The 21,965-nt window shown below is 37.1% G+C and overlaps 4 protein-coding genes across 10 annotated transcripts; 2 read left to right on the plus strand and 2 right to left on the minus strand.

Annotated features, from left to right (window-relative positions):
- Positions 1-1,293: 1,293 nt before the first annotated feature.
- On the plus strand, positions 1,294-5,554 carry LOC108332174 (protein TRANSPARENT TESTA GLABRA 1). Of its 7 annotated transcripts, none has more exons than XM_017567348.2 (2): positions 1,294-2,582; positions 5,206-5,554. In XM_017567348.2, exon 1 carries the CDS (start codon positions 1,566-1,568, stop codon positions 2,574-2,576), a length of 1,011 nt encoding a protein of 336 aa, XP_017422837.1. In that variant the 5' UTR covers positions 1,294-1,565; the 3' UTR covers positions 2,577-2,582; positions 5,206-5,554. The 7 variants fall into 7 exon arrangements, with proteins under 7 accessions (XP_017422837.1, XP_017422836.1, XP_052732146.1 ...); XM_017567347.2 differs by having other exon boundaries at positions 5,318-5,554; XM_052876186.1 differs by having other exon boundaries at positions 1,294-2,577.
- A 1,561-nt stretch (positions 5,555-7,115) lies between these two features.
- Positions 7,116-8,346, plus strand: LOC108330781 (uncharacterized). Its single transcript, XM_017565328.2, has one exon. The coding sequence runs from the start codon at positions 7,264-7,266 to the stop codon at positions 8,125-8,127; it is 864 nt and encodes a 287-aa protein (XP_017420817.1). The 5' UTR covers positions 7,116-7,263; the 3' UTR covers positions 8,128-8,346.
- A 3,379-nt stretch (positions 8,347-11,725) lies between these two features.
- On the minus strand, positions 11,726-12,670 carry LOC108330824 (NDR1/HIN1-like protein 26). The gene has a single exon (XM_017565392.2). It carries the CDS (start codon positions 12,575-12,577, stop codon positions 11,945-11,947), a length of 633 nt encoding a protein of 210 aa, XP_017420881.1. The 5' UTR covers positions 12,578-12,670; the 3' UTR covers positions 11,726-11,944.
- A 3,768-nt stretch (positions 12,671-16,438) lies between these two features.
- LOC108332184 (two-component response regulator-like APRR5) lies at positions 16,439-21,322 on the minus strand. The gene is made up of 8 exons (XM_017567362.2): positions 20,835-21,322; positions 19,708-19,869; positions 19,481-19,611; positions 19,225-19,380; positions 18,502-18,673; positions 18,078-18,408; positions 16,846-17,608; positions 16,439-16,760 (listed from the first exon to the last, which is right to left on the minus strand). The coding sequence occupies exons 1-8, from the start codon at positions 21,034-21,036 to the stop codon at positions 16,605-16,607; spliced, it is 2,073 nt and encodes a 690-aa protein (XP_017422851.1). The 5' UTR covers positions 21,037-21,322; the 3' UTR covers positions 16,439-16,604.
- Positions 21,323-21,965: the final 643 nt, after the last annotated feature.

The raw sequence follows: 21,965 nt of genomic DNA on the forward strand, positions 1-21,965 counted from the left end.
GTTGATGCCAAATTTGGCTAAGCACTTATGAGGCCGGATGACCGGATGCTTTATGCCAAATTTGGCTAAGTACCTATGAGGCCGGATGGCCAAATGCTTGATGTCAAATTTGACTAAGTACCTTTGAAGCCGAAAGGCCGAATGCTTGATACCAAATTTGGCTAAGTACCTCTAGGGCCGAATGACCAAGCAGTTGAGGTCGGATGGCCGGATGCTTGATACCAAATTTGGCTAAGTATCTGTGAGGCTGGATGGACGACCAATTGAAGTCGGATGACCGGATGCTCGATGCCAAATTTGGTTAAGTACTTGTGAGGCCGAAAGGTTTACGTCCTTTAAAACACCACTCACTGGTTCCTTATGGTTACAATGGGGGATACTAGCTCGGCCCCAGGGTGGGCGCTAAAATGTTTCGGATATAGGGTAGATGGAAGTCCCTTACTCAAAGCAATACAAGTCGTCTTGAAGACCAGATGAGCTTCTTAGTGGTCCTCTAGCCTCCAAGTTGTATTCGCTCTCCCTCTTTCTCGTCAAAGTCGTGCGGGTTGGTACTTGTCAAAGGCACTCCGACGCTCAAGTTAGTAATATAACCGATCGATTAGTTAAGCAAGCCATGCATATAATGTGCATCGTGATCCTAAAATCATACCTAGGACCTTTATTTATACTAGTTGGTAATGAGCCTTTACCTTTCGTTGGCCTAATGACAACCCAATCACACCTTAATTTGCATTAGGGACTTAATGAATCATTACTGCTGGACACGACCTAAGAGAATGACCACGAGATGACGACCTCAAGAAAACAGTCACGAAAAGACAACCGCAAGAGAACGACCACGAAAGAACATCCACGGAAGAACAACCTCAGAAAGACGGCCTCAGAAACGACTCCAAAAGACCAAATTATGTCAAAATAATAATGTCTAGATCTTTGTAGTATACTGTTCTAATAGACACAACTTGTGTTAACACTTCAAAATACAAAAATCCAAACAATTTCACTCAATTTCACTCACTTGAGACAAATACACAAATATGACATTTTGTGATAATTTAACCAAATGCTCTATTATAAGAAAGACTAATTTTTTAAATCAGTACTGTTGTTGATTACACTAATACAACTCAACTAAAATGTCAATTTAAAATGATGAATTTCCTGTTTGCATTTTTTAGTAACATCTAGAAAAAAAAAACATGAAGTGTGAGAGGTTTTTACCGTAGGTATGAGGATGGTGAAAGAAATAATTAAAAGCATAAAGTAAGGTGTAAAGGAGTGGGTGGGCTGTGTTGTGAATTTGAGGGTTTGACCTGTCTCGTCAATTGTGGTAAGCCATATCACGCCCACAGCTAACGCCCCTCACGTGAGACTTTTGGAGTTACAGACAAAGTTACAAGAATTGGTCTGGTATGGTTTCTCAACTCCCACTCTCACCTAACATTTCAGTTCACCTTCCTCCAACACCATCAATCAAAAACCAAACACCACAAACCTCAAATCCCAATCATTAAAAACATCAAACAGTATCATTAATCCCACGTTCAATTCCCTTCCAAAACAAAATGGACAATTCCACCCAAGATTCTCTCTTGCGATCGGAGAACTCCGTCACCTATGAATCGCCATACCCAATTTACGCCATGGCTTTTTCACCCTCCCACCCCCACCGTCTCGCCCTTGGAAGCTTCATTGAAGAATACACCAACCGCGTCCACATCCTCTCCTTCCACCCTGAAACCCTCTCACTCTCCCCACACCCTTCCCTCTCCTTCGATCACCCTTACCCTCCAACCAAGCTAATGTTCCATCCTCGCAAACCTTCTCCCTCTTCCTCCACCGACCTTCTAGCCACCTCTGGCGACTATCTCCGCCTCTGGGACGTCCGCGAAAACTCCGTCGAGCCCCTCTCCCTCTTCAACAACAGCAAGACCAGCGAGTTCTGTGCCCCCCTCACCTCCTTCGACTGGAACGACATCGATCATAACCGCATCGGCACCTCCAGCATCGACACCACCTGCACCATCTGGGACATTGAGCGCACCGTCGTCGAGACGCAGCTCATCGCCCACGACAAGGAGGTCTACGACATCGCCTGGGGCGAGGCAAGAGTCTTCGCCTCCGTGTCCGCTGACGGCTCCGTGCGAATCTTCGATTTGCGTGACAAAGAACACTCCACCATCATCTACGAAAGCCCCCACCCTGATACCCCTTTGCTTCGTTTGGCTTGGAATAAGCAGGATCTCAGGTACATGGCTACCATTTTGATGGATAGTAATAAAGTTGTGATATTGGATATTAGGTCCCCCACTACTCCTGTGGCGGAATTAGAGAGGCATCGTGGTAGTGTGAATGCCATTGCTTGGGCTCCTCATAGCTCCACGCATATTTGTTCTGCTGGGGATGATACTCAGGCTCTTATCTGGGAATTGCCCACTCTGGCTGCTCCCACTGGGATTGATCCCATGTGCATGTATTCTGCTGGCTGTGAAATCAACCAGCTCCAATGGTCCGCTGCTCAGCCTGATTGGATTGCTATTGCTTTCGCCAACAAGGTGCAGCTTTTGAAGGTTTGAGGTGAGGTGAGAAACAAACATAGTTAACTTGGTTGTGTGATAGATAGGACTCTTTTGCCGAATGCTGCTGCAACTTGTCAGTTCTCACTTATTTTTTTTGGGTTTTTTAGCTTGTGGATTACAGTATGAGTGAGTTAGTGTATACCAGTTAGCACAGACTAGTTTGCCTTCCTCTCTTGGGGGAAAAATCGATGTTTCACTTGTTATAGTTGTAAAATGTTGTATGTATTCCCATTTGATCGTTACTAAATTCAAGCACCTTGCTCCTGCTACGAATGGATCTGTGATTTTGAGCATCTGCTTTCACGCCTCCATCACTTTGCTTTGCTGATGCTGTTGTTTGTTATCACTTAGAGTGTCCTTGATAAACATTTATTCGTCTAACTGTAATAATCTCATTTCTTAGACCTCTGAATATTATGATGTTCGTAGACCACAATAAGATTATCAGTTTTTTGAACTAGCTGCAACTCAATGATTGGTTTTGGCAATTCATTTGTGGCCCAGCCTAAAAGTCGTTGCTCATTAAGGATATCATTCTTAGTGAGGTCCGTCTGGTAGTGCTGGAAGTTTGGTGTTAAATTCAGGCATTTGTCTGGAGCAATTTCAATGACAAATTCCTGTTTTTTTTTTTAATTATGACCCACTTGAACCTGTTGCTTCATTGAGCACTAGTGGTCTTCTACATTTATGTTTTGATCGTCCCTTCAAATCGTGTGGTTTGCTTGAGTTAGTCACATGATCTTAAGCTTCCCATCACCAAGGTTTTAAAGTCAATTCTTGGAGCTTAACTAGCTTTATACCTGCAGTCTATCACCCCCTTTCAAATTGGGTTGCAATATTAATGTAGAAGGTGTGTGTGGGGGGAGTTTATTTGATGTCAAGCTATTTTGACTTAGTTGATAACGCCGTTAATAATAACATAATCCAATGCCATGCTCTTTTTTCCTATTCCTATAACTGTTCTGATGTTACCTGTGGCATTTTGAAGTAAATGAATTTACTCTGTGTATTGATATAGTACATTTCTAATACATGTCGAGTCCTGTTGGCTGATGATTCTGCTACTTGTAAATGATGGGATCGCTTATCAGTGGAGCTCATAATTAATTTGAAGTTGGATGTGTGTGATTTGTACTCATATATGCAATGCTTATCTTTTCATTCAGAAGCAAACTTATAAACATTCGTGAACGCCTTGTCTGCATGTCCTAGTACTTTTGTTAGGATGTTTTTAAACGCTTTGCATTACTAAGAAGTGAGGCTAATTTTGGTTTTCCCCCACGGCAATGGTAAAATTAACTGAATTACTGGTTGGTAATATTTTGGAATATTTGATTACTGCTATTGAAATTCTGGTACAGGGCCAAGTAACTTCGTTGCCTTCATATTTTTCTAGTTGTAATCCAGTTTCTCGGAGTTGGGGACAATATTAAATTTGTTTGAGGTGTTTATGTTTTGACCGCAAATTTGTCTGAGGTTAAAGTGCTGGGGAGATGAATACATTTTCAAAAGAATCAAGTGTTGACCCACATGTCTCTGTGGTTTTTCCGTGGCCCATGACTTGACGTTTTTTATAGTCCTTTTTCTATGGAAGACAGGCCCTTTGGTTTAAAGTTTCTTGTACTCATAACTTCATTCCTCTAGGCGCGTTGTCTGTTGGAGAAAATTCCCTACATGTCGTGCCAATTAAGATGAGGAGTAGTTTACTTTAACATAAATGAGAGTAGCTTTTTTTAGATCTATGACCAATTTCTTTCCCATAAGCCTCTAAAAATTGCATGAAACGGTACTTGTTACATTAGCCAACAGTGCCTGATGTTGTTCTTTAGTAAAACATGGTACATTCTGAGTCATTATTATCTTTAAGGCTTTATTCACTTGAATGGATTTGGAAGAGAGTGATTGAATGAATTTGAGAGGATTTGAAAATAAATTTTTTTATTGTTTATTCGAGTGGATTTAGAGGTAGGTCACAGTGGATTTGGAAGTAAATTTTTTTAATTTGTCACATCAATCAAATCTTACAGTAATCTTTACAAAACGTTGCTTCCAAATTCACTCTTACTTATCTTTAAATTCACTCAAATAAATATTTTGTTATCTGCTGGCATTTCACCTCTTTCAAATAGGAATTGTTCACACGTGAGCTTTGGTTGTTATCACTTGTTGGATAACCGCCATACCTTTTTGAGCAGGTATCCTCCACCTCTGTCTCTACCTGTCGGTTTCTTGGTCTTGAATGCATTAACAAATGTTTACGAATTAGAAACTACTTCATTAAAAAGTCCTATAGGTAACGGATGCTCCTCATCTCAGAAAACTGCTCCGAACTCCTCATTATGTCTCATAACTCAGCAATTCAAATGAGATCTCCTCGAGAGAATATCTCTTTAAAATCATTCTACACATCAATAGCAGCATGTATTATATGAATTATACTTTGATTGATCGAAGGTGACAACGAATGTCGGATTTAGGATTGGACGAGACATTGTTGCTTGCGTTTCTCCCATGCTTTATAATTACGTATGATACTCGAATCATGTCATGGATGGACCCATATTTATTCTTTGAAATCAAACAATCTTGTCAAAGTATTAATGGTTTCTCCACTGAATGGTGGTAGGATTCTGGTTCAATGCGCATAATAGAAACTGGTGGGATTTAGTGTTGTGTTTAGATTCACAGTCATGGATGCTCCACATGTATTCTAACAATGTCGTTGATTCCAATTCAAGGAATGGGAGAGAAAGAGAACTCTGATACCGTAAAAGCTTCCGACAAAACACGTTCCAAGTAAACAAAAGTATATTCTTCCATCAAAGGAACGATACACAGTAGCAGCAGCATACTTGTTTTTGTTGAATTCTCTTTGCTTTCTTCATCCAAATCATGTAAAAGGGTTAATGTATTCGCTTAGCTAAACTCAGATTATACGAAGGATGTAAACTAAAAAAAGATGATGTTTTGATTGATGTTTTTGTGACAATCTTTTGTAACTAATTTCTGGTGCCTTATGCCGGTACGAAGACAGAGTATTTAGTAACTAGAAAGCAAATGACGAGAGCAGCTCTCCCTCAACCTCTTACTTTTCATTCTCTGCAACTCCAAATTTCATTAATAACAACCAGTTTGAAAAAAGTAGTTTAAGAAATTTATTTAATCGATTTAGTTGATAAAATTTTAACCAACTTTTGAAAATCGGTAAAGTTTTAACCAACTTTTGAAAATTGATAAAGTTTTAACTAACTTTCGAAAGTTCGTTAAGTAAAATTTTTAATCTAAGTTTTGGTTTTTGAAAATTTGTTAAGATTTTTTTAAAAATTTTTTAGTTTACTTTTTGTTTTTATTTGATAAAAATAATAATAAGATATATTAAAAAATTAAAAACAAAATTTAATATTTTAAATTAAAAAAATTATTTATTTTAATTTAATAATAAAAAAAAACTAAAAATAAAAAATTTAAGAAAACTATACTAATTATATTTAGAAATTTGGTTAACATATTCGATTTAAATATTAATGTATCAAAGGTTAATATATTTTTTTAAGTTTTTTTCTTTTTAATTTTTTAATATGTTTTATTTATTTTTGTTTAATAAATAATATTTTTTAAATTAAAATATTAATATATATTAAATTAATTAAACATTTATTTAATAAACAAATATTTTATTATTATTAAATTTAAAAAAAATAATTTTTTTAATTTTGTTTTGCAATTTAAAATATTAAATTTTATTTTATAATTTTGTAATATGTTTTATTATTATTATTATTATTAAATAAAAAAAATTAAGAAAAATTAGAAAAAAAAGAAAAAAAATCTTACCCAACTTTTTAAAGCCCATTAAAAAATTTACTTAATCAACTTTTAAAAACTAGTTAAGATTTTATTGACTTTCAAAAGTTGGCTAAGGTTTTAATCATTTTTAAAATTTGTAAACTTTTTAATCGACTTTTAAAAATAGATTATTATTAATGAAATGGGGTAATGATGAAATTTTTGGAGATGTGGATGAAAAGTGCAAGATTAAGAGACGAGGATGATGAGTAAAGTAAATGGAATGATATTATTTAAGTACTATGATATGTTAATAATTTTTTTTAACAATTTTTTTATAATATACTATGTATTACTATTTTATTGATTTGTATATTTGTAAAAAAGTTGTGAAAAGAAATTGTTAAAAAAAGATTTTCCTTTATTTAATTGAGAATTGAAATGTTAATTGAGAAATATTTGAGGCATTGGTGAAGTGGGAAGTAATAATAAAAAGAAATAGAAGAAGAAAATGGTTGGGCCTGTGAAGATGCAGGGCAGAGTAGTAGCAGTGAAGTCCAAGTAGAGAAAGAAAGTGGGACCATAAGAAATGAGAACCATAGAGAGAGTGGAGAGTGAATGAAGAAGAGGGAAGCCACGTGATGAGAAGAAAGCCCAAAGGCCCCAAAACACAGAGGGAAGCAGAGGAACTAAAAACAAAAACAAATCAAAATATAAAAGAGAATAAGCAGAGGAATCAATATCTAATCCCATCCCCACCTCTTATTTTATTTTATTTTTCTTTCCACAAAACAACTTAATAAATCAAATTCACCAACACCAACCCAACCCCATTCACCCACAATGGACCTCACCCCTCACACGGCGCAACGCCCCCCAACCCCCCGCCGCGCTTGAGATGTTCCCACCGCCTCCTCAGCCACTGACCACCCTCCCCTCCCTGCCCGATCTCCTCCTCACGGCTCTATCCGTCTGCTTCCTCGTCTCCTCCTCCAAGCCCAACGTCGCTTCCACCCGCTGCCCCTTCCCGCGCCGCTTCCTCAAATTCCCCGCCATGTCCCTCACCGCAACACCTTCCAAAAATACCGCCACTGCCCTCAACACCCTACCCCCGCGCCGCCACAACTTCGCGTCTCCGCAATCCCTCTCCGACTGGCTCAGACCCCGCCTCCCCTCCGAGTCCTTCGCCTCGTGGGGCGTCAAGCCCGGTACCAAAAACGTGCACAACCTCTGGCTCGAACTCTCCCAGGGAGAAACCTCCCTTGCCGATTCCACTCCTCCGGTTCGGACAGTCCACGTCGTTCTCGTCCGTGTCACCGCCAAACACGGCAAGGTCCTCGTCGAGTCGCACCAGGAGTTGTCCGATGGCAACGTCCGGAAGCGCGGCAGGCCCTTGTCGGAGAAGATGAAGCCCAACGAGGACCCCGAGTCCGCCGCCGTCAGGGGCATTTTCGAAGAGCTTGGCTCTGCGATTGTTGGTGCCGGACCCAATCCCGAAATCGCTGACATTGTCACCATCGATCCCAATTCGTACGAGATGCGGGTCGAGGAGCGCGATTCGGGTTCGTACCCGGGTTTGCCCGGTTGCTACGTTTTGCACACGCTAAGCGCTACGGTTGAGGGTTTACCCGAAGGTGATTTTTGCACGTACGAGGTTGATGAGTACGAGGGGGTTGTTGAGGAGAAGAATCTTGCGGACAGGGCTGTCTCTGTGAAGAAACATTATTGGACTTGGGTCAGTGCTGATTCCATCCAGACTTGATTCATACATACCTTTTTGCATTTTCATAGTTGAGTTTAAGCTGACAATTTTTTTCTTTATGTTGGAAGTTTTTATGGATATCATATGAAATATTGATAGCATCGGTTTTTTGTTTTACTTGTAATATAGTATTTGAGATAATAAGCTGGGGGCAGATTATGAGAGTAAAGCTGCTACTTGAATCATGTCAATAAAGCACGGGTATAGAATTTGCTGTAATTGTGGCGTTTCTTTATTCTCTTTTCTGACTTCAATCACCTCCACTCTTAGTTTTCATTGCATGTGAATTGCCAAATTTCTGAGTTGGGTGTGTTGCTGTTTCCTTCTTGAATGCCAACTACTTCATTTTGTTCAAATGAATTCAGAAATAGGAGTGGTAATCAGATAATGGGTTGAATGAGTTGCTGTTAAGTTGTTGCTAATGCACAGCTTGTGTTTGTATTTGTGAGTTTCTCTCCATCTTCGTTTTCTCCATGGAGGACTTCAATGCGTTTTATCCTTGATTGAAAAATCATATCTAAGTAAAGAATGAGATGATATGGTGAATGAAATTATTCCAAGGGAGGATGCAGAGGATAATGCACGTCATTCATTCACCCTCCTTACTCCCATTATCATGAAAAGATGACTATGAATCTTGTATTATTTGTGAGTCAAGCAAGGTTAGAAATTTCTAAGAATTTGGTGACGATGACCCATCCCCTATTTTTCATGACAGTTGCTGTATCAGTCTAAAGGCGGCTATTGCACTCTAATTGTTAGAAAGTAGAAGCCTCTCCGTCTACATCTACATCTAACTAAACTGCAAGCATTTCAGAACCTCCTATTTACTCATAACGTAAACAGGAATCAAGCACACTAATATCTAACATCTTGGCTCCAAACTAGTCATGGTAACTCCATATGCAAACTAGATATAAATATAATTTCCACCTGTGACTAGTGCAATAGTGTTTACTAATTTCATGAGAATCAAGACCAGCCTGTAAGCCAAGCCTAAGACTGGCTTGGACCAACCATTTTTTCTATCCAAATTTGCATTGTGGTTTTGGAATACTAGCCTACACGTTTGGGAAAAATTAAGTTGAGAGTCTTCTGCAACCAAAATAAAGGGCCTGCAGTTGGGAATACGTAAATGATTAATAAAGACAAATATTTGATACCGCTGGCGTAGAAGTTTATAGAAAGGAAACAAAAAAACTCAGTTAATAACGCATAATGGTCCAAGTTTAAGGAATTTGTTTTCCTTGAAATTAAACAAGGCGTTCCAAGTCTTCTAAATGAAGAAAAAATGTGAGGAGTTTTGCCTTATTAAGTTCACTTGTCTCAACCTAGATTAGTCCGAGCCAAAATAATTTTTAAACATCAAACGTGCAATACTTTCTGTATATTTTTTAACAAAATTGTTTCATCACATGAAACAAATTACCGTACATTAATTTTCACTGTTCAAAAGTCCTTCTTCATGACGTGGTCCCAGTTTCTAACTTTTTTAGTGAAATCGCATCACAGATTAAAACCAGCACCATTTTCAGATTTAACAGTTATTTTAAGAGAGGTGGTTCCCTTAAGCACTAAGTCTGCTTCAGAAATTCACAGATAAAAAAAAAGGTTTACTTCCTAGTCTATGATAGATGAGTAACGTACTCATTTGAGTATATACTAATAATGGATGAGTAGGGGTTTGGAGTTGGAGATGGTAGAAGCAAGCTATACGTATGTAGCAAACAAATAATATGTACTCAACTAAACTTTTTGACAAATTTGTTAGATACCTTCAAAAAGTTACACGTTGTTCAAGCAAACCAAGTTGAATTTTCGGGGTTCTCACTAACCAACACGTTGCCTAACATTTGGAAGCGACTTTCATGTCCATTAAAGCCACTGCACATCAATTTTTTCAAACGTGAAGCCATCAAACCAATGAGCCCAGCAGCACTTCCAAATTGCTGTTTCTCATACATCCAATTTTTGGGTCACCTTTTGCCTCAACGTCAATGTACACTTTTTTTAGGTCAAGTCTTATAGCACTTAAGTCTCATTTGTAATTTAGATGAAAAAAAAAGACAAAAGTGTGAATGATTTTATATTTTCTTTCCTTTTCCACTCAAAGAAATAACATAGCAATAACTTCCGTAATATTCATGGTCTGAATAATGTTACTTGAAGAGACATTGTAATTTCTCAAAGTAGACGAGTTTAAAGTTACTTTTTGTGAAGAATTTCTGTTGAGGTAGGTTTCCTTGTTGGCTGACTTTGTTTATCAAAATTCTAAGTGCGACAAGTATTTGCCATAATACTTAGTTTCTACAATTCTACTCAATGTGGAAGAGGGTTCTCGTTTTGAAGACTTGCATTTGTATTTTGTACAACATCCTTGTTAGACCAATTGAAATTACTTTATCTGCATACATCGTTTGGGACTCTGGAATTTTTTAATGGAAGTGTTTGCTATTGTCAAGTTCATTTGTTTTTCCTTGCCCTTTTTCACGTTAATATCAGTTCCAATTTGTAGGGACCGGTAGGTAGAGATTTTTGGCTTTTATAATCCTCAAAAAGTTATCTGAATTTACATTATTTGAGCCACTATAATTTTATATTATAATATCATAATCTCATCTCAGCTTAAAACTAATTACCAAACTTGCTGCTTTAACTTTTGTAGGCTTACGTTTTACGCATCTGTTTCGTGAGCCATTCGCTTTCAATAGCAACACGTGTCGTCCAAAGAATTCTCTCCTTCATAGTTCATAATACTAATTTTTTTAGACTGTAAGAATATCTCAAAATACTACAGCCTTTATAAGATGAACACAAAATCAGCAGAAATATAAAATTAAGTTGGTTTTTATTTTCAGAAGGACTAATTTAATCAAACCTGGAATATTCATGTAAATTTTTTAAAATACTCCAGTCAGACCTTTTGACTTGGTTAAATAAATATATTATAAGTAAAAGTTTTTCAACTGGGAGCTTCGGGATATGCATGTAATTAAGAATTCCGAAAATATTGCCGCCATGGTTATGGTTGCATTGATGAAGGAGTAGCTCTTGACAATGAATGCGTGAGACAAAAATGCAGTAAATAAAGAAGTAATCAAGTTTTTAACTATGAATCCCTGGTATATTCGTTTGAGACATGCATGGCCAGTATCATCTCTTCTTTGTTAAAAAAAAGACAGAAAAATGTAAGCTGATTCATAGTTACCAAAAGTTTGATTAAAGTAAACCACACACGATTCTTAAAGGCAAGGAATTGACATGTAAAATCTGCAGATTCTTCAAAGAAAGCTACCAGTTTTCTTTCTTTCTCTCTTCTCCGAATCACATCTACAGATTCTTCAATCAAAGTGTTTTTTCCTTCGCATCCAAAAAACAAACCAAAGAAACAAAGGTGACCCAACATCTACTCATGCATCCACTTCCAAAAGCCACCAGTGAGACCCCATGAAATCCAACACTAAACTCCTTTTCACTTCTATTTCTACCATCGCGGCTCAAGCAAAACAAATTTCAATAGATAGTGCGAGGAAAAAGAGAGAAAAGAAAGAGAAAGAGATGAAACTAAAAGGCAAATTAAAGAGATAAGACGAGCATCGATAATAAGCATTCTCTTTTCATTTTCACTCACAAAGTGTAACTTTTTTATGTCCTACCATTAACATATATTTTATTTACAAATCACTTAGCGGCTGCAAAAACACGTTTCAATACAAAGCCAACAAAAATCTGCAAAACAAGAAAGCTTCTTGATATGAGTAGTACTGGATTATACCATTACCATTTATACGTTGAAGTTAGCAAGATGATGCTGATTTTAGAGTGTGGTAGAGCACTGCGCTCCTCGATTGGAAGTGAGAGGAGCTGCAGGAATAGAGGGTCCAAAGGCATTGATAGCGACACAATTAACATTGAACCTGTAACGCCCAGAAACCCAAGTTCCCACCTTCCAACGAAGCTTTCCATTGGCTTTGAGATTCAAAACCAGTCTTCCAACAGTTTGATCACGACCCAGTTCAAAGCCAAGAGAGGGAGCCACAGGTAAAATGTTTCCCACCAAAGAGGCTGTTATGAGATTACTCTCCTCTTGGCCCTGGTAGAAGGGTGGCACAGGCGTGTCAGCGGTAATTTGCTGCCCCTTGTAGGCTGCATAGACTTGAATCTCGTCGTAGTAAATGCCAACTTTCTGGTTAGGGTTCTTGGAGAAGAGGGTGAGTTGGATGGAGGAGTTGAGATTGGGGCCTGAGAGACTCAGCTGGTAGATGTCAACTTCTTTGAGGGAGAATTGAGGCTTGGCAGGGTGGAGGATGAGCCAAATAAGAAGTATTAGCAGTAGAATTGAGGTAAAAAATGCTGATAAAGTGAAGTAGAGCTTCTTGTAGTTGCTCTTAATCTTCAATCCTTCTTTTGCAGCACAGTGTTTTGGAGAGGTTACTGTGATTTTAGACATTTGTGAGAGAAAGAGTGAGAGAGAGAGAGAGAGAGAGAGAGAGAGAGAGAGAGAGAGAGAGAGAAAGAAAGTGGAAAGAAGAAGGGATGCTTACAACGTTAAGGAAGAGGGGGTGGGGTTGTTTATAAAGAGAGCAGAAAGTCACAATTATTATGTCTGCTAGCATGCTTTTGACTGGTAGCACTCGCCTTCTCATTGTGCTGATTAGTGTTTAATAATTATTATTATCAGATGTTAAAGCAGAAAACTTCTTGAAACATTGTAAGGGAATTCTGGTAATGGCTCAGATGCATACGCGTCTAACTAGCATGGGTAAATTCAGCTGTTAACTTTGCTGAAAATTTACATAAACTTTTTTAGGTTTCTGAATCATACCCTTTTTCAAAAGAATGACAGTGTTATTTAAGTATGGACATCAATTCAGATAACATATTACTATTTACTTTGGAAGTAAAACTAGAAAAAAAGAAAGAAACGCATATTCTAACATTCTTTTTCACTTTGCGTTTTCCAATATAATTACAACTAAAGAAGTATGTATATACTTTCTTCTTCAGCCTTATTCACAAGATTCTTGAGCAATTTAAACAATTAAAAAAATGATTAAAAACAATAAATTTGTATGTTGTTTTAAAGTCATCATCCTTTCACGTTTAAAACTAAAATATTTGAGACTTTGGTAACCCGTGAAAGATGAGGAAAACGCTCCTTGATTGTGTATGCACTTTGGGACACACAGAATGAACTACTTTGAACCTGTAGTTTGGTGCATCCGAATGTCACCGAATCATTTCCATCACTTTTTCTTACCAAACTATTTAATTTTTCCAAAATCTTTTGCAAAGAAATATTAGCGAAGTTTCAGTGGTACAGGGGAAGCTTTAGCCTTTTCCCTTGAAAACAAAATTTGCAAGTTCATAGTTAAAATGTTTAGAGCACTAAAGTTCAGAGAGATAGAGGGTAGAAATCCTAGAATGTAACGAGTTGTGTTAATGTAATAGGTATTTACGTTGTTTCGACGGTACTCATACTACTTTTCTTTTTGCCGTAAACCGCTATGGTCGTTGTCACCGTTTTCTGTAATGAGATGATTGAGACTGCCACACAACGCTAAGAACCAAATATGTGGCAATAACTGTCCCCTATCCAAGCTGTTCTTTTTGGCGCAATTGGGTCTGCACTACCTTACTTTTCCAAAAGATCTTAATTCAGACAAAACTTTGTTTGAGCAATTCAAGCAACACCAAAAAATAAAAGTGCAACCTGAATTGAACATCCAACCTCCTTTAATTCGTATCGACTTTGATATTTGATTCTCTCAAACATTCAATAAAAATGTTTTACTTGAATTAGCACCAAATTAAAAGGGTTCTACTTCTCTGGGAAAAATTACCAATCAAAACTTCCAAGTAAAGGAAGTATCTTTAATGTGTTCTTTGTATACTGCTTCATTTCTTAGACATTGAAAAGTTATGTATGTAGCTCGAAGAATTAATAACAAGCAACAATAACAATGTAAAGAGAACAAGCCAAATAGCCCCATGAAGTGCACGTCACTGGTTGCTATTACCAACTGTAATCACAGAAGTAGGACACATGAGACCTAAGAGGGTACACTATAATTCAGTGGGCCCGAGTTCCTCCTCCCAAATACATCAAATATATTGGATGCCTTATTGCCCTAAGATAACTCATAAGGATAACTTTTGGGAATTGCAAATTAAAATGATAGTATTTTCATGGGTCTTTTTCAGGAGAAATTATATAAATCTAATCCACACAGAGAATCCAATATTACTTTTAATCCAAAACTTTAAATAATTCGTTTTATCAGTTTTTTTATGCTGTGTTTAACTTTATTATTTGGACTTAAATTAATATTTGAGTTATTATTATTATTATTATTATATATGCAAATGATTGAAGGAAGAGGATACGGTTATAGATGATAGGTCTTTAAGCAATAATGGGGTGATTAGAAAAGAAAGGCAAAAGCAAAGCTTCTTTTGTAAAAAGAGACGTAGAGGAAATAGGCTAAATAGACTTTTTTTCATGATTGGAGATATGGCAAAAATGGCCTAGTGGCATGCCTCTGGCTTGTGCCCATTGGAAACTATATCCTAGCGGCATAGTGTGATGTGTTGTTCAGAAAATTGCAGAGACTTTGGTTCTCATGATCTCAGTTTCATGGTTAGATTGGTACGAATAATCTTGATCAACTTTTAAGCAGTTGATTAACCAAATAAATAATAATTATAGTGGTAGTTAAGTAAAAGGATTACCTTGTGAAGTTCCATCATGCACATCAATACATGGTAATGGGGGACCATTTGATTGCTTTAATTTTGGGTCATTTGTCCTTCATATGACCCTTCTTGTTACAAGTTTAGATACAACCGTAGCAGAGACGTTTGACATTAAAAGTACCTTTTTTCTGTTATTATTGAGTGTTGATGACCCCATGATCAAGTGCTTTATCCTCTTCTCACCTTTGTTTCTCAATTTATTTTCCTTATTTCTTTGCTAATGGATTATATAAGGGGAAATTTTTTGCTTAGTTTTGGGAGATAAAAGAAAAGTTCCACACTTGTAGTTATATATGTTTCTTTTCTTTTATTATTTCCAGAATGCCAAAGGGTCACCTGATGGAATAGAAGCATTTTTGGCTGCTACCATTTGTCCATTTCTAAACTATGTATTCTGTTTCTGTCTGCACACATTTCTTCTTAAATTTTATCCACAAACTTAAAAAAGAATGCAAATGCTTTATTGCTACCTGCAATTCTTGAAGCAAATACGAGTCCATAATTTCTACTTACGCAATTCAAAAATTCAGGTGATAAGGATCCGAACTCTGATATTAGCATGTGAAGGGGAATTGTTTTAAGCTCTGCCTTTTGTTTTACTTCTTTGTATGCATCGAAAGTGTGGACAATTTTGAAAAGAAAAATAAGTATTTTTTTTTTCATGATTTAACATTTATTTGAGAAAATTAGAAAGGACTTGAGCAAAAAAAAAAAGTATTAAGCTTTTGTTTCTTTTAAAACTGAACTCATCTTAAAATTCTTCAAGCAAGTCCTTTTTAATCTTAAAATGCCTACTTTAGAATAATATATGATTGAGTTACACTTTCCTTTCTCATAAATGAACATGTATTGTACATAAATACATTTTAATCTAAATAAAATTTTACAGTGTTGCTTTTTTCTCTCAAACTAATTTAAAACCTTTAGTATCAATTTGATGACTTCGGAAAGTTAGATAAAACCTGTAAACAAAATTTATAACTAATAATAATAAAGCTTAATATTCAATTTTATCTCTTTTAAAAATAAAATTAATATTAGTGGACAAAATAACCCTCAATAACATAAACAGATGCAAAAGAAAGAAAATGCACTCTAAAAAGTAAATAAATCATTATTTTGAATTACATTAAAAAGTTGGTCCCAAAGTAAAAAATAACATGGCAAAAGCTATTAAAAAGGTAGATGGCGTCCTGATATCATGCAGCTTCCAATGGAAATCAATGGTACTTCTTTTTCTATTTTTTAATTCTCCTTTTGTGGGGAAGGAATATGGGTGGTGGTGGTGGGACGGGAATCACTTTCGAAACTTTCATATGCACTCTTTAAGAAAAGTTTGCTTGCTAAACCTGCAACCACCTTAGGTAAACCAAAATTTTACAAAAATAATAGGTGATGCATGTCTTGAACAAAACATAAAAAGTTATATGGTAGTTATTATAAAAATTTATAAAGTTATGGCATTATGTAAGGACTCTTGTAAGCGATCAACAAGTAGCGAGTCCTTGTAAGAAACAACTTCCTATAAGTTAATAAATAATGTGGCACAAATATCTCTGTAAAACTTTATAAAATTACAATGATATAATAATACATTAGGTATATTATTCATGATCTACAGCGAGGGAAAATGAGAAAATTGGTTTTAGAAAGCATATACAGAAATCTGGTATTTAAGGATTCAGGAAAACAAAATTTTGAAGCAACTATACACTATGAATTCATGCTCTCCTCTCCAGTGAGTCAGAAATCCGTGAATGATCATATTCTTTACCATCTTGTTCTGCAACAAGAGAATCAGGATGAACTTGACGAACAAACTGTCCTTTCACTCTTGGACGCTGCTCTGCTAGTTTCTTTCTGCTCTCATATCGAACCTGTTTAAAAGCACAAGAAAAAGTTAGCATCTTTCTGAAACAATGGCAGTCTTAGTATAACAATATTACGGGGATAGTGGTGAACCTTCTTCTCATAGCATCTCTCTTTTCTTTTCAACCGGAATTTGTTTAGTGCTGCTTCTCTTTGGATGGATCGATGAGTGTTTGCATTGTTTGTGAGGTCCTCATTCTTGTTCTCTGAAGCTACCCTGACAGTGGTAACTTGATCGGCATTGCTGCTACTTCCACAGTTGCTTCCATAACCGATGCTATTAAAATGGCTTGCGTTTCCATTACAGAAACTACTTGACACACTTTGATCAGTTGTAGGAGAGATATGCCCGCGATCCTCCGCATGTTCTGATTTGTGTTCCTGTGTGTACACGATGTGATTCTGGGAACTGTTCCCATTTGGACCAAGAGGTTGATAAAGCTGCTCTGTACTACTCTCTTTAATGTTTGACTGATAAAATGCATTCTGAAAGTTTGGTTCAAGGAGCACAACTGAACTTGGACTTGGCATTACTGGTGGACCTGATTGTGTACGAAACATTGAAGGAAGTACAGAACGATAGGCTGTGCATAGATCATTGAACCTTACACCCTTTACTGGAATTGGGAGAGAATGCCCTTGCTGAGAGTGTGAGGTTGCAATTTCAGACTCTTTTGATTGGACTGTAGTTGGAGACACGATACATCTTTGCATACCTGGTGCTGAACTATCGGAGTTGCAGCCAGGAACAATGTGTGAGATGCTTTTGTCACCATTTGCACTCTGATCTCTTTGTTGGTCAGTGAAGTTAACTAATGCTGCAGGCGTCAATACTTGCAATTGCCTGTTAGTATACCTGCATCCATTTCAATGATAAGCATATAGCAAGTCAACAGGGCAGCGAATTTATACCAGACCAATAGACAAAATTCATAAACTTACAAAATTCTTCCCCATCCCAAAGAAGAAACAAACCTAACAATGGAATTTTTAGTTATCAAAATTTAAAATGTTTTTTAGGTCCGAGAAATTAGCGCTTTTCTCAAAATTATCACTCAATAATCACCATCCTTTAATATATTTCAGCAGGTAATTTTAACAAAAACTGAACTCAACCTTTTAATACATAATTTTAGACTAGAGATCTGATATTTCCACACAAGATAGTTTGTTTAAGGCCTTTTCATCCCTGGAACTCCTTCTTAGTAAATTAATTAAATAAGGAAAGGTGCACACATATAGCAACCAACTGATTTCTACCGGTTAAAGAGAACAAGGAACTTCAACAAAATTTAAAATCAGGATAACAAGATTTTAGCAGATACCGTTTGAAGGCTGAAGCATTGGAATGCATCAGGGTGTGCCTTTCTTCAGTGAGTTCATTCTCAAAGCTGCTGGGACGAGATCTTCTCAGAGAAAGATCTAATTGAGGAGAAAGGTCAACCTTGTCTGTGCAATCAACTGTGGGACTTTTTACCGTCCAGTTGGGATGAGTATGAAATGCTCCAATCAAGTCAATAGCTTCCTTAGATGAGTTAATTTGAACATAGTGATTGTCATGAGCCTCACCACTGATGCTAGCATTCCCCAAATGCTCCAGATCAGCATCCTTGTCATTAGTTGTGCTTGCTTCACCAGTTCTGTGCATAGTTAATCCTAAAAAAATACAAGTTTGGTTCAGTTTTAGACATTCTTCCCTTCCAAGTAACTGCATAACAAAAGATTTGCAGTAAAGTGGTAGAAACTTACCTCCAGCATGACTGTCATTCATCATCAATGTCTGTCCTAAACGAATGCATGTTTCAACCTCTTGTGTCTCTGCTCCACTTGGATATTCTTCCCCACATTTCAGTGGAGAAAATGCCTGCATGTTATCAACAGGCCCACTCTCAGCTTCCAAGTCAGGCTTAGTACATGAGCTCTGCAACAGAAAGCAAACATACAGAATCTATATGAAAACTTAATCCAAACAACCCAAAATGAAAGCAATTTTTTCTTTAAACTATCAGAGGTTTATAGCAGTACAAACATGTAGTTGCATTTGAAATACAACAAGGAAATGTAAATTTTGGAGCACTGTTACCATACCAAAAGGTGATACGGTTTGGTAGTGTGCCAAAGAAGTTCAGAAGTCAATTTACTTAAATAACTGCTAAGGCAATTTCAGACACATACGATCGAATTTCCAAGCTGATTAGAGACTGGCATGCAAAAGAGACAGCAGTGGAGACTGTAATGAGTGTAGTGTGACATTATCCTAGCATCTTATAAGAAACAACAGTTGGGTTCTCATTCGCAATGAATTAGCCAGAAAAAAAAATTATATTGATAATTAGATGGATCTATGGAAATTCTGCATCCCCCGGAATCTGGTGACATACCCAACGTATGTGATTGTGTTGTTCTTAGTCCTTTGCACAAATGTCTTCAAATAAATGCAATAATAATAACTTCTAGCTTTGGAAAACTAACCTGTGCATCACTTCCTTTCTCAATTAATTCCATATTTCGCTGAATGCAAGCAGCATCACCACTTGAACGATTACTAGCAGCATTATTTTCAGCAGTGGCTTCGACCTTCTGCTGTGCAACACTCTCATCTTGGGGACCATTTATGCCAGTGGCTGACTGACAGGGAAAATAAATAAATTAAAATTTCAATCAGATGCCAAGAACATGGGATATTTTAAGGAAAAAGGAACTGAAAACGAGAGAAGAAGAGTCCTACTGATTGTCTTCTCCAAACATGTTGCCACAGATTTCTCAGTTCATTTTTTCTTATTGGCTTAACAAGATAATCGGCAGCACCCCTCAGCATGCATTTGTATACCGTGCTAATTGAATCTTGGGAAGACATCACTGGAAAATCATTAAGAAATTCAAATTAAATACTTTAGGTGTTAACAAGAGTGGGAAAATTTAGTAACAGCTAAACATTTAGCAGTGATATCATACTTATGACAGGGATGTTTTTGCAAATATCATGCTCCATAATTAAGGTAAGAAGTGCATAGCCAGATATGGATGGCAAATCCACCTCCGTCAGTATTAGATCAATATTGCCCGGTCTTCCCTTGAGTAATTCCCACGCCTTCAACCCATCAGGAACAGCAGCAACTGCTCAAAACAGATGGACAAAGTTATTTTGATGTTCTAAGAGTGTGTAATTAGTTTAATGTACTTAATATTCTCACGTTAAAGCACTAAACAAGAAAAGGTCAATAACAGAAATTCTTTATGCAAATTGACAACTAAAATAATTATATCATGTAAGAAAATAATTGAATCATGTAAGCCTGTAGTTTCCAAACTGCCAAGACTCTTAAAGCAAGTTGAAAGGAGCCATTAGTTCCTTAGACTTTCATTGAACCCAGATCCCCATCACATAACCTGTCAGAAAATAGATAATTTCTTTTAAAAGGGAAAATATAATTAAAACGTTATAAAAGAAATAAAAGGCCCATTTTTGTGTACACAGTTTTTCATTTCTCTCCCTAACTTATTTTTCTGTACTAAAAATCCTCACGAGCTTTCCGACTGCTGGCACAGTTTATATTACCAAAGATCATATGTCAATCCTTTCTCATATTGGGACTCCAGAGACCTCGATTTCCTATATTTTCTTCCTCTTGCTCCCCCCTTCTTCATTGAGTGTGGTCAATAAAATCCCTAATGACTCAGGCCCCATAAAAGAACCCAATGTTTACAATCAATCAAACTCACGGTTTCATCCCCGAAAAACGGAACCGAGACAGAGGAAAAAGCAGAACAGACCAACTGACATGTTTATTTTACAGAAAACCATTGAACATGCAAGCCACAGAATACAAGATGGAACAGAAGCTAACATAATGCAAAAGGAAAAACAAACAGTAAAACTAACAACAAAAAAATGCGAACTGTAATATTGACCATGAAAGAAGCAAGCGAGTTCTGATATGCAGGTGGAGTCAATCGAAGAAAAAAATACATTAAAAGAAACAAACATAAATCGAAATTCATAAAAAAAGAGAAAAGAAGAAGCAAAAGAAAACGAGCGTGGTGAAATTAAAGACAGAGGAGATAGAAGAAGGTTGTCTAACCTTTGTAGCTGCATTTTCTGAGAAGCGCAGCAATAATCTGTCTTGTGGAGTCATCGGCTTCAACCAATAACACCCTCAAAATCATCCTGGGAAGAAACTTCTCCCACCTCATCAAGCCCTTCAATTCACCCTTGCTCCCACTCCCACTCTCTTCCTTCTCCACTCTGACTGACTTCTCTCCACTCATGACCACCTCCCCCATATTCCCACCGAATGAATCCAGCCACCGAAATCGCACTACAGCATCAGAATTCAGAATCTTGGCGGAAGCAAAACCTCTCTCAACACGCACAAAGAGAGAGTAACAATCTCATATCTTGTATACAAATTTGGAGGGTAAAAAAAACATAAAAGCAAGAAAAAGGCGATGTGTGGAAGCAAGGGTGGACGGGGAGACACCGTTAAGTTTAACAGAGAGTTGATCGAACGGCCTGGGAGAAGACAGAAACACTGACCGCCCTCTGATCCAACGGCCAGCGAAAATATCCTTGTTTCAGAAAATATCTAGACACTTGGAGACGGTGGCCCACATGTTCCACGTCATCAATCAGATCTGATTTTCGACCAAAGATCTAAAGCCAAAAAGCCATTGGGTTCTCGTGGTTGGTGCTGGTGGTGGATATTTTTTCACCCTCCTTTTATTTTATTTTATTTTTCTTTTGGTTCTCATTATTTCGCTCCTTTCGTTCCCATCCAAATCCAAAATATCAGAATTTATTATGTGTGTGCGAGCATTTGGATATTTTTCCTGTGGGACACCCATTAAGATATTAACACTAAACCCACTCTCTCTCTCTCAGATATTTTTCAAGTGCTTTCACCCCGCCCAGCTATCACATGGTCGACATCGAGACACGTGGCTCTGTCTTAGGGGATAGTCTTCTTTTGTGGCTTTGAAGTTGTCAAACGCTATCTACCACATCTCACGCGCCACACCTATATCGTGTTCAAAACTCGCTCTTCCGTTGGATGCTAGAATATCCCAGAGCGTGGGTCCTCCCTCCTTGTTTGACTTTGTGTTGATTAGAGAGGAGAGAGTGCGTGTTAATTTTATATTACCACCTGAGCGTAGGTGTGGTGGAAAGCTCACCTCAAATCAACCTAGGAAATTTTTCAACATCCTATTGCTTC

Source organism: Vigna angularis, chromosome 4 (genome assembly GCF_016808095.1).
Source record: "Vigna angularis cultivar LongXiaoDou No.4 chromosome 4, ASM1680809v1, whole genome shotgun sequence".
In the NCBI taxonomy this organism is placed as follows: Eukaryota; Viridiplantae; Streptophyta; class Magnoliopsida; order Fabales; family Fabaceae; genus Vigna; species Vigna angularis.